At 42.5% G+C, this 13116-nt stretch overlaps 1 protein-coding gene across 4 annotated transcripts in view; it reads right to left on the bottom strand.

Annotated features, from left to right (window-relative positions):
- rtkn (rhotekin) overlaps positions 1-13116 on the bottom strand; it is an 81166-nt gene that overhangs the window by 34284 nt on the left and 33766 nt on the right. The window contains exon 1 of one of the 4 annotated variants that reach the window (XM_034871262.1): positions 2935-3359. The exons of the other annotated variants lie outside the window; for them this stretch is intronic. Coding sequence (XP_034727153.1) covers positions 2935-2958 — 24 coding nt within the window. The 5' untranslated portion in view covers positions 2959-3359. Of the gene's footprint in view, positions 1-2934; positions 3360-13116 lie in introns of those variants that run through there. 4 annotated transcript variants of the gene reach the window in all.

Here is a 13116-nt window from a genome sequence, read left to right as displayed (position 1 = left end):
CATGTGATTGGCTGCTTAGAAATTAAGTGTTAACGAGCAGTTGGACAGGTGTACCTAATAATGTGGCCGGTGAGTGTATATAAAAGCATCCAAAGAGCACCATGTCATGGGACCTTTAAACTAAAACGTAGTAGTGTAGATTTAGCCTCAGTCCCAGCAGCTGCCTCCTGGGAGAAAGCAATGGACAATATCAGCAGAGAAAACAGAATGACCTCTACTGCAGGCATGGAGCAGCATGGAGCAGGGGCAGAGAGAGAGGAAACACACGTGACTGCAGAGGTGAATGAAGGCTGCCCGGGGAAGAGAAGGAGGACAGACAGATACAAGCAGAGGAGACACTCGAGATAGCTATCCAGATAGATAGGAAGAGAAATCGGAGAGAGACAGAAAGCTGTGTGGACAGACAGAGACTTGTCTGCAGAAAGCTCCTCTGCAGTAAGTGGTTATTGATCGTTAGACACAGGCCAAAGGATTCCTTGGAAAAGGAACGGACATGGGAGGCTGCCTTTTCTCCCCCCGTTGTAGAACTGCAAACGCAGTAAAAAGCACAGGCGGAAATACATTAAAAAAACAAAAAACAAGAACAGTTTAACTGCAGTAGTGCTGCAAAATTACGTGATTTACAAATTAATATTTTCATAGATTAATCTGGCAGTTATTTTCTCGATATATCAGGCAGTTGTTTGTCTTTAAAATGCCAGAAAATGGTGAAAAACATATTCCAAAGCCATACATACTTGGGAATTTTGAGGCCTTTATTATATAGGAAAGCCGATAATGTGAAAGTGGAGAGAGAGAGGGGGAACGACAGGCAGCAAAGGGCCCCAGTATGGAGTTGAACATGCAGTCGCTGCGACAAGGACTGATCATTTGTACATGGGGCGCACGCTCTACCAGGTGAGCTACCCAGGTGCCCCAGACATCCTCAAATATGTTTTGTCACAGAGGAGAGAAGAAACTAGACAATATTCACATTTTAGGAAGCTGGAATCAGAGAATTTTTACTTATTCTCACACTAAGTAGAGCAGATTAATTTAGTAGTTGACAACTCATCAATCAATCGATGAATCTTTGCAGCTCTAAGCTGCCGTATGCCATGAAACAGTGAAACCATTGCATAAAGAAGCACCTGAAAGATGCTGTGCAGTCACACTGAGGAGGGGCTCTGGCACGCCGCTGACCTTTTCACTACTAATAATCAGAGATGGCTGGGGTTGTAACAGTAGTAGGGACAAAATGAACACACACTTTGAGCTTTCTAGGCACCACACACACACATCCACACCCCCACACAGTGTGCAGGCTGTATTCCAGGAATGGAAAGATCACATCTGTCTTGCTCGTTCAATCTAACTGATGGGCATGCAGGTGACCTTTTAAATCAACATGAGACTAAAATCTAAACTCTTGCTCGCTCTCCCTCTCTCAGATCAGCAGGCCGCCTGCCATTAAGCAAAATAAAAGCAATCAACCGACAGAGATGCAACCGGTTTGCTTGATCTGTGCGTGGATTGAGTTTCAGTGGTGAAAGTAAACTTGATTATAGGAAGAGGTCAGAGCTATGAGTACGCTGGGCAGAACTGACTGCCTGTCACTCACAATCACACAAACCAGACATCTGGCCACTGCTCTTCAGGGCTTATCACGTTGAGGAGCTGTCCCTTCTTTTCAGCACTTTTCTGTGGTTTGCCGTGTTTAAGGGGAAAGCATCGCAATCTTGAAATAGAAATATGAATGCATGACATGCATGTCTCTGCCGTATGGACTGGCATCCTCTGAGCCAAACAGCTTCATGGGAAAACCATGGCATTTTATTATTATATTGCTATGGAAGAAAAAGGCATATAAAAAGCCCAATATTCTCACAAGTAAAGCTATTTTCTGCTCTACTGCTCAATGTGAGCATGGCTATTTTTTGTGCTGCCAATTCGAGGCATTTAGGAAAGATTTATTCACAAGAGAGGGGAAAGGGTGATGACTGGGAGAAGTGTGTCATTATTGCAGTAATATTGCACAGTTGTCACGTTGTTCTGACTCTGACAGGCTGGGTGATATGACACAGTGCATTCATGCAGCATGAAATTGAGGGTTACTATCCCCATATTAACCACTCACCCTCAGGCACAGCAGAGAAAGAGATTATAGAGTGAGTGATTTAAGGTGACAATGTATGAAAATCAATAGCAGCTATTATTATTGAATTGGGTCATTATGCCCAAAGGAACTGTAACTGGGCTAAAGTAACCACACCTGCCCCCATGATGTAACAAGGAACACCTAGCACTCAAGTGTAACCAGACTCCCTTTAAAAATCGTGCAAATTAAAACACTTTCCATTATTATAAGAAGTTATAGACTTGTAACGGATGAAATAAAAGGTTTCACAGATCATTGGGTACCACTCACACAATTCGGCAAACATATTATACACCAAACAATCACTTTACTTCGGTAAATTCACATTTTAAAACTAGTTCATCTAATATTCCTTCAGTCTTCCTCCACACAGGGAAAAAAACATGGTGGGCGGTAACCTGCAGTGTGAACCAACCAATTCTAAAAGTTGGAATTGTTTTAATAGAATCGGCTGCTTGAATATGTTGTGGGGCCGAATTTATCAAAAGAATTGATTGATTCACAGAACAGGATTTGGTCCAATCCGGAATGCAGAGTCGAGAGATAAACAAGATCATACATGTCGGGGTTTAGTGGCGTTAGTGGAGTCTTTCCACGCAATGAACAATAAATGATCAAAGCAGACGGAGACAGTCAAAAGACAATGACATGTCTCCAAGGATCATAAGTAGCCTGAATCATCTGACGGTCACGAATTAAAGCCTAAGTGGCACGTTTAGTCTACAGCTAACTGACATTTTTTTCATCTAAATCTTAAAGTCTTACAAATCTTTTCGGAAACAAAACAACATCCTTACCCTTTGATTCATTGAGTTGTTCATCCTATCCAAAGAGGAGCACTCCGCTTCACAACTCTCCAAAACTGGTAGCACGGTCCTTTTACGCAACACAGAGGTCCGTTAAACGTCCCCCACACACGCGCACACCCCGTGAAATACCGTAACTCAGATTTTCCCTGTGAGTCACCTCCATTTAAAGGCAAAACATTACAATATCCAGTGAAAACCTGAGAGAAGCTGCCGTTTATTCGCCGCGGAAAACTAGTTGTTACGGATCCGCGCAGAAATCCCAAAGCTCACTCTGTGCCATTTGGGAAGGATAGCGGTCATATTTCAGTGTGCTGTACTCGTTATCACCATGATGGTCGCCGTCTCAGTGTACAGCTCCAGATCTCCAGTCCGGGTTCACACACACACACACACACACACACACACACACACACACACACACACACACACACACACACACACACACACACACACACACACACACACACACACACACACGAACACAAGGGAGGATAAAGGCTGACCAAGTGATGGACCAACCAAGAGCCGTTTCTGAGGAGGCGTGCGTGTGTGTATGTCTGTGTGTGCGTGTGTGTGTTCCTAATCTGTGTGTATAGCTGAGAGGGAGCATTTGCGGCAGTGTCTCTCATGGCTGTGTCCAGGCAACATCCCACTGTCATTCCCCATACAGTACATACCATACACAACCAAGCCTACTGAAAAAAAAAGAAAAAATCTCAGGGGTTTGTTGTTGTCAGTCCATAGACATTTTTCACTGTCCCATGGGGTTCCAGGGCCCCTCTGAGATCTCATAAAATGCCAGATCTGGCACGATCTACAGCTACTTAGGAGAAACTGACATGACATAAGGAGGATTTGGCAGCCCGGAGTTTGGCCGTAGATTGAAGTGGGTTGGATGTGTGGCAGTAAAATCCACTGTGGTTGCTCTGTTCCTACACCGCCCACAACTCTTTTAGGCTATGACTCAAGGCATTGGTCAATATTCTGTTTGCAAAACATCCTTCTGTTCCCACGCGTCCTTGCTTGCTTCCATGTTTAAAAAAAAAAAAAATCCGCTAAAATCCTGTAAATTTATGAAAAACATCATCTCTGCACTTGTCTTGAAGGAACGTCTTTTTCTATCAATTGTTGTCGTTTTAATGATTGCATAATACAATTAGATACACAAGACAGTCAGAGCAAAACCTCCATGCACTTCAGATGTACAGAGGTAAATAATGCAGCTACTTCAGGTGCTATATCGGCCAAGTTAATTCATCCCATAGAGGAGATACTGTACATTTAGAGGACTGTACATTATTAACTCAGTAACACATTTTAAAAGGAGAATTCCAGTCAATTTCAACACATAGCTGTATTTGTGGTGAGGGAGGGCTGTCAGTGGCGAGAAAAATGAAAATAGTCATACATTTTGGAATATTGGATTGTATGAGTTCCATCGACGTGTGTGGACTTCACCGGAACACAGGAACTAAACAGAGGTATGTGCACTGGCTGAATTAGCACAACATTTATGCATTTCTTTCACATCTACTGCAGTCATTTTTACTGTTTTTACTCAGAAGGAATCATATGGCTAGGCCAAAGCCGCCTGGGTGCAAACTGTAGCAGGAGGATAAGTTGGTGTAGGCAACACTGATTATTTTCCTTTGTCTTGCCACTGGCAGCACTCCGTGACCATAAACAAGAGAGCTACGTGTTGAAATCGACCGGAATTCTCCTTTAAGTTTCAATTGGCACAGGGATACTCTATGGTATGACGATTAAATAATTCTACATGGAAGTGGACAGTGAGTTAGTCTGCATGTGAGAACATGTTTTAACATCAAAACATCAGTGTGCACAAATAATGTTGGCCCGCAGCCTACAGCTGGTACAATATGTAATTTTACTGATAGAAAAAAAATAAAAATTGCCATCCGTCTCCCTCTGCCCTTTCCTCTTTCTTTATTTTGCCTGGCTCATATGTGCGCACTGGGAAGTTGCTGTGCAGTGGGTTGCATCGCCTTGTCGGCCGGTGATGTATGAGAGTGATTTGTGGGGAGGTGGAAACAGAAAACACAGATGAGTCCGGCTAGAATTAAGAGCGGGGGAAAAAAAATGCATTAGGGCGAGTGTACTGACTGAAGGTTTGTCTCCGTGGAAAACTAACAATTGAAGTGTTCAGGAAATTTGTTTCGCAAATGCAAAATAGAAAATTATGATAACCCACTGTACCTCTGCAGGAAATAACTGTAAAGCATCAAACTGCTTTATTATTTTTGACATTTTCTCAAATGTCAGCAGAGCAAAATGGATACAATCTCAGCAATGGAAGAAAAAAACGCTTGTTTTTGTGTGTGCTGTTTTTGGGGTTGAGAAGTGGAATGAGATCCGCAGTCCAGAGAGGCAGCAGATGACATGTAGGAGGGTCGGGATGGAGGAGGAGAGAGTCAGTCTGTGGGCAGCCTTGGCTAATGGCATCGGAGCCTCAAAGTCCATCTCACTGGTGCAATAATACATCTGTGCATCTGGCTGGGTGAATAGTGTAGTACAGCTCTTTACATCTAGCCAAGGACAACAGATGGGGGGGGGGGGGGGGGGGGGGGGGGGGGGGGGGGGGGGGGGGGGGGGGGGGGGCTTTGTCATGGCATTCACTTCACCTCCTCCAACAACACAACAACAAATGTTCCTCATATCTCTCTCTCTGCTCAGCACCAAAACCAAGATGAGCCTTGATAACTCAGGACTTAGAGCCTTAAATAACCTACAGTTAATGAGATTAAAGTTTCATCAGCAGGTAGCCGTGCCAGAGTGCCGTCCAGAGAAGTGCTGTCGGAGACACATTTACACTCACAGTTCACTGAAGGGTCAAGGGAACAACACAAGCCAGTGCCTATTCCAACACAGCAACATGAGTCAAAACAGTGGTGGCTTCCACTAATGTTGTCACTTGTTAAACAAAAAAAGGGTATTAAGGAAACACATATATTAAGACATGTTCAAATAATCTGGGCACATTTTTTATGCCACATGGCATCGTTATGTAATAGATTACATTGCAGTTTGCAGATACCTTATTTATTCTCCCTCTGACATCTCTCCATGTGTGCAGGGATAGGTCCGGAGCTTGTGTGTGTATCTCAGGCCTGTGTGTAGTGATTACTAACTGAGCAGAGTGGAAACGGTAGTTTCCCCACTGAGGATCAATAAACAGTATAAGTTATTGATATTGACTGATTTCCATGTTGATCAATCCAACACCAAAGACTCTATTGTACCTTAAAATAATGTTTCCACAATTGCAGACAACCGAGTAAGAACAGCGGCCGCTCTTAACGTTAGCTACACCTCCGTTAGCGTTACCGGTGCCCCCTCTTTTGCTTTTAACCGTCTTTACAGTGACAGTAGCTACATTTACCAGACAAAACAGGAAGAAGGCACCAAAAGGACTACTATTAGTTTAAAGATGTGGTAGCACTGGATCTGGACGAGAAGGATAATTCTGGGCGTTGGAAGGGCTGATTTCAGTTTTATTTTCCATATTGTTAAAGCCCTAATTTCTACTGTGTCACAAGCCAAAGCATTAGGAGATTGTTGTAGCAAACAACATAATAATAACCAGTAATTTATAGGGCATTTCATGAAACCCAAGGACGCTTTACACAAGTAACGTTTCAGGGGGACAAGACAAAAGAAAATAGTAAGCCCACACAAACATGTAGTGAAAGGAAAACGTCCACGCTAAATGGAAGGGGGAAGTAATGTAATGCTACTGGCGTACAACTACAACACGCATTGTAAAGTTATTTTATGAATAAAATGGACATATTAGTTTACATACCTGAGGGCCAATTCAAGGTCTGTTTGAATCATTTGCAATCCCATAATTGTATCCATCTGTGGAAATCCTGTGTGACTCACATTGTTGTTGTCTTTCTCTTACCCTTTTTATTGTTTAGTTGTTCTTTTAATTATTATTAAATCCTATTATCGGATAATCTGTCTAATAGAGCAGTGACCATTTGATTATAATGGTTTGTGCGGTGTGAGCGCTAAATGAACATGTGAAAAATGCGGGTTGGGGGGGGTGGAGGTGAATTGGAGGAGATAAAGATAGATGGAGTTATCCTCTCTCTTCTCCTTCTGCTGCTCTTCCGTCACTCTTGTCTCCTTTTCTTTCTTCTGTCGTTTTGATCCCTCCTTCTCTCTCTTCGCCTGCTTCTTCCTCTCTTTCTTGACTGTTTTCTCTATCTCATCTTTTTCCTTCTTCTTCCTTCTCTTGCTTCCTATTTTCCTCCCTCTGTTTAGTCTCTCGCTTCTCCTCTTCTTTCCTCTCCTCTTTCTGCCTCTTTTCTGCTGCCTTCTGGGCCTTCTCTTCCTCCTTTCTCCTTGTGGCCTTCTCCGTATCAGTCTTTTGAGCCAGCTCCTGCAGGCTAAGGAGACTGAGCAGAAGTTCAGCCTTTTGAGCTTTTAGGATGTTGATGTTGTTCTCCATTTGGCTCTCTTTGGTCATACACTCCTCCATCCTTCTGCTCAGCTTTTCAAAGTCCTGGAGGCTGTGGTTTTGAATCTGAACAGCTGAGAGCTTCTTTTCCTTCTCCATTTGGCTCCGTTTGTTGTTCCACTCTTTTTCTCTGCTCTCTCTTTCCAACTCATACTGTTTCTGAATGCTCTCCACTTTTGCAGCGAGCTCCTTGAACCTTGATTCTTTTGTCTTGGGGTGGGGTGGGGGGTGGGGGGGTGTTTGTAAGACATGCTCAGTTATTTTTAGAATGATTGACCACGGTTATTTGTTATTGCAGTATGGCTCATGTAATCTTTCCATTTATTCTGACTACTTGCACCCGGTCAGCTTCAGTTTTCCCATCCTGAATGACTCAGCGAGACCAGATGAATGAATGATTGCCGTCATTCCCAGTGTCATAACACCGCAAACAGCGTGACAGGATGAGAGGACATTCCTCCAGCCAGACTAACCTACTCAGCCCCCTCCCTCTGACACTCAAACACTTCCTATTGACTCACACCGACAAGAGTATTTTTCCCAAACAAGTGTTTCTCTTCCTCTCGGCTGCTGCTGTACATCCTCCCTTCTGTAGATAGAAGAGCCTGTTGGAGCCACATGTCCAATTTTCTAAATCATTTAAAGACACAATAAAGTAAGAGTTTTTATAGCTATCTCTTCCCGTTAGCACCATATTTTCAGACCACTAGTTCTTCTATGATGGCACACTGACAATCATGGCAATGATTTAGCTAAATAGTGCAGTACATTTTACAGTGTTTTACAGGTTTTTAACAGGGTTATGTGTATATTTGTGCAATTTTAAGATTTGGCATAAGAAGTTGCATGGGAATGGACTATGAAGTCCATTTGGGGCACCCACTATTCTAATAAATAAATGGCAATTCTTTATAAAATAACTGTGTAGCCATGTTACAGAATGAATATAAGCATTATGTATTGCCTCTCTTAATTTCTACCTGTCATCAGTCATAGCACAACAGAGCTAGGGTTGCAACTAATGATTATTTTCATTGCCAACATGTTGATTATTTTCTCGACTAATCAAAACTTTCTATCAGTGTTTCCCAAAGCCCAAGATGCCATCCTCCAATGTAAGGTTTTTTGCACAACTCAAAGATAGTCAGTTTACTGTCATAGAGGAGTGAAGAAACAAGAAAACATTCACATTTAACAAGCTGGATCACAGAATTGTAATTTCTTTTCACTAAAAAATTACTTTAATTGATTAGTCAATTGTACAAAGTGTTGGTGATTTAATAGTTGACAACTAATTGATTGATCTTTAGGGCTCTAAACAGAATCCTTTGTTTTTAGATGTGACATGGAAGGGGGAAGACAATAAAGTATTCAAGTGGGGTAGACTTTTAGACCCTTTTGGCCATAAGAGGGCAAGGCAACATCTACAGACACTCAGTGAATCTCATGCTGATTAAAGGTGTAGAGCGTAGTTTCTGTCCCTCGCATGAGGAATTCTAAGTAAGGAAAACAACACTGTCGGCACGTCCACATGATACAAGCCATACGTGATCACGCACGTGCCCCCACCCCTCCTCCGCACAGTTGCTAGTAGCCACAGGGGGGCACATACGATTAAAAAGACATGATGGACTCTCCAGGAGAGGTAATTGTCGTCACTAAAGTTTCTGCGTGAGTAAGTTACCGGACGACACAATGTTCTGAACATAGCCATACTGAGAAATCCAGAGATAGTTGTATGGCTGATAGTCTAAATTAGCTTTGTATCAATGGCTCAAATGTAACAGACGTTTATGAAGATCAAAAAGTTATGCACTAAAGGTTTCAATTGCATTCCCGACTCCTCCACTTGGCTCTCTTTCTCGCCTCTTAGTCCCTCCCCCCAAGGAAGCAAAGGAGAGACGCGAGGAAATCATGGGAGAGGAGAGGAAACAAGCAAATGTGTTTTAGAGGGATGAGGCTCCCTTTCCTCTGAAGCGTCACATGAATCTGTCAGCTGTGTGGGCGGAGTTGCTGAACTGGGCCTCGAGTCTCAGAAACTGTGTTCATGTTGTTATGTGCCTGTCCTGCTTTAAGGACTAAGAAGCATGTAGAACAGGGCAAGTATGTTGAGAGGACACTAGAGCCTGACACCAAACATACACGCTATCAATACCACAGATAGATTTATTATAAGAGGTGTTCATTCACCTGTTACAGCAGTGGCAGGGTAGTTTGCATACCAGACCGCAGAGTTTAACTAGCCTGTAAATCTAGATTACAAAAATCTAACACTACAACAGTATCAACCTCTGCAACATGAGACAACTAACGAACATCTTGAGACACTTATGTCATCAGGGATGCATTGCTCCTGCAACCTACACCTTAGTATTATGCAAGTTAGATAAGCAGTGATCCTATTCAAAGCTATTCATAATAACAGTCAGTCTTGATGGACTTTACATTGACAGCTGTGGATGCCGACTGTCAGGACAGGAGAAGTGTGTGTGTGGTTTTTGTAGGCCCAATATAGCGTGGCAATAAACTCACACATGTGGTTACATAACAGCCTGTCTGTGTCCAGTGAGACATGACCAATGACACAGTCATATAGAAACTTGGTGTAGCAGGGGTTAATAAGGGTGTCAGTCCGGTTAGCAATCTGTCTCAACCAGTCATATCGAGCCATTCTTCTCCCCAGCACCATTAGGAACACCCGTACAGTCCCTCAGTCTGTCCCAATGGTAAAATAGATTAAACTTGCCATTAGAGCTTCAAATATGCTCCTGTCTCTGTCTTACAAAACTCACAGGTTGCATATATTGTATGTGTGTCTATGTGTATGTAAGATGTGTATAAGATGTGTGTATAAGCTATTGGACACCTTAATTTCCTTCGAGGATAAATAAAGTATCTCCATCTACCTACCTACCTACCAAGGCCTGTAATGATTTTGCCTCCTTCAAAGACAAAGTCTGAGAGTCTGTGTCTCCATATCAAGTAAAGGATATAAGGATATTTAAGTACAAATTCCAATATGACACAATTTCACACAATCAACCATAAAAACCTGGAGGACATTTTACAACATCCGAAAACCTGGTCCTGTTGCCTTGATATTCTACAAACAGGCATTTTCCAAAAAAATTCAAATTGTTTGGCTTTTGATCTTCTACATATAGTAAACACATCTCCTCTCTCAGGTATCTTCCCCCAGGCCCTGAAAAGTGCATTCATCACGCCACTATTAAAAAAGAAAAATGTAGACACGTCGCTACTGAGCAAATATAGGCTGATATCCAATCTTGTGTTTTTGAGAAAAAATGATTGAAATAGCGGTTTATCAACAACTCAACCCTTTCTTGTGACTAAACAATGGTTTGGTTTCCTTCAGGTCGGGTTTTTGAGCACCCAACCCCAAAATTTCAGTCTCACTGGATCTCAGTGCTGCATTTGATGTGGTCGACCACAACATATTACTAGACCGGTAAGACTAGGTAGTTATGCATCTGAGCATACACAAATGACGTGCAGAATTCCCCAAGGCTTCATCCTGGGGCCTCTTCTGTTTAACATCTACATGCTTCCACTGGCTCAGTTTATGGAAAACAACAAAATAAGTTACCATAGCTATGCTGACACACAAATTTACATAACCTTATCACCAGGGGACCAATACAAAAACTGACTAAGTGCATTGAACACATTAACTGCTCGATGTGCCATAACTTTCTTAAATTAAATGAAGGAAAAACTGAGGTGGTTGTTTTTGGAGCAAAAGAGGAACGGTTGAAAGTCCGCGCTCAGCTTCAAACGACAATGCTAAAAACAACAGACAAAGCCAGAAATCTGAGTGTAGTCATGGACTCAGACCTGAATTTTAACAGCCACATTAAGACAATTACAAAGTCAGCCAATTATCACCTTACGAATATATCAAGGGTTAAAGGACTTATGTCTCATTCTTCATTCTGGGGGTATTCCTAAACAAGAAACAAATATGTTTCTGAGAATTTCTCTAACGCGGGCTGGTGTGACAGATTTTATGGTAAAATTTACAAGAAACAGTTAGAGCTTTTCAGGATTTTGCAAAGTTTGCCGTGATTAAATTAAGCCGTATAGCGACGATTATAGTGTAGTGTTAAGAGAAGTACTTCCACTCTTGGTTATTGGTAACCAGAGTAAAAAGTCACATAATCCTGGGGGGTCCGTGGTGGATGGATGAGATGGTAAAGACATATGGTTCTACCTGTATAGAGTACCTTCCGTATTGGTCGACAAAGTTTGGGTTTCCAAAGCATGTGTGGGGGGGGGGGGGGGGGGGGGGGGGGGGGGGGGGCGGCTTATACACTGTCCCATTCTAGCAGCCTATAATCTGTTATTTTATCTGCTTTTGGATTAGATCAATTAGTTTGAGTCATTTTTTTGAAAAACTAAAAGTTAAACTTCTCCTATTCCAGCTTCTTAGATGTGAATGTCTTCTAGTTTCTTAACTCCTGTGACAGTAAACTGAATATCTTTAAGTTGTGGACATAACAAGACATTTGAAGACGTCATCTTGGGCTTTGGAAAACACTGAAGAACTTTTTCACCCTTTTCTGGCATTTTAAAGACCTAACAACTAATCGATTAATCGAGAAAAAAAAATGATGGGCAGAATAATAAACAATGAAAATAATCCTTAGGTGCAGCCCTACTTTTCACCTCCTCATCTCCAAGATATGCCACGCATATACGGACATATGGACTCCCTTCAACTGTGACAACCTGAGGAGACTCTGCAAGCTTTAAAAAAAACAAAAAAACAAAACAATTTCACTAATGGCGGAGGCAAAGGAGGACGCAGACGATAATAGAGTCAAAGGTGTGTGTGTGCTTGTGTGTGTATGGAAGAAGACAGCAAAAAGGAGAAGAGATTATAGTATCTATGCAACAGCTTGTGTAAAATTCTCAAAGAATATTATACACACTCCTCAGCTCCCACACAGACACAGACACACACATCTCCTAATGTCACCCTGAGATACTGACCCCAAGTCTAAAACATGACATCATCCAGCGGGAGAGTTTGTTCCTCTGATCTCATCATAGTGAGGCAGAGAGAGGTTGTTGTTTTTTTTGTGAAGGGGGGAGTTGTTTGGGGTGGAACAGCTCATCCATTCCTCTCGGCACCTCGTACCACAACAAGAGGGCCCCTTTTCAGCAGCCTTGGCCTTCAGATTTCCCTCAGTTTTAAGGTCTTAGCTCCCGCTACCCGCCTCTAAACCCTGGAATTCCCCCGTGACAGATCGCCTTTGGCATTTAGGTTTTACTTAACAGCACAACCATCAATCTTAAGGCACCCAACCACAGAAAAATTCACGTACAACTCAACACAAGTCTCTTGTTGCAGTCATAACAAAGCCTTCTGTGCATGCTGGGAGGCCATCTGCTCAGCTTTCTCTGTGTCACTTAAAGTTGTGTATGACTCAAATTAATAAACATTAACACAACCAAAGCAACAACTATTCATGTGATGTCACTCTGTCGCTGGTCAAGGCTGTGAAAATGAGACATGGAGACAGAGACATCAACGGCATTACATCATAAATGTAAAAGAGACCATTCTCATGTCCTTGATGAAAGCAGAATGGAGTCTCAGACGGTCACATGGCAGACCTTCAAACGCTGACAGAGTTGTTCCACCTGCCAAACCCCCCCCC

The sequence above is a fragment of the Etheostoma cragini genome, chromosome 5 (genome assembly GCF_013103735.1).
Source record: "Etheostoma cragini isolate CJK2018 chromosome 5, CSU_Ecrag_1.0, whole genome shotgun sequence".
Classification (NCBI taxonomy): domain Eukaryota; kingdom Metazoa; phylum Chordata; class Actinopteri; order Perciformes; family Percidae; genus Etheostoma; species Etheostoma cragini.
Note: the sequence above shows the minus strand (reverse complement) of the source record. Positions and strands in the feature narration are given on the sequence as shown.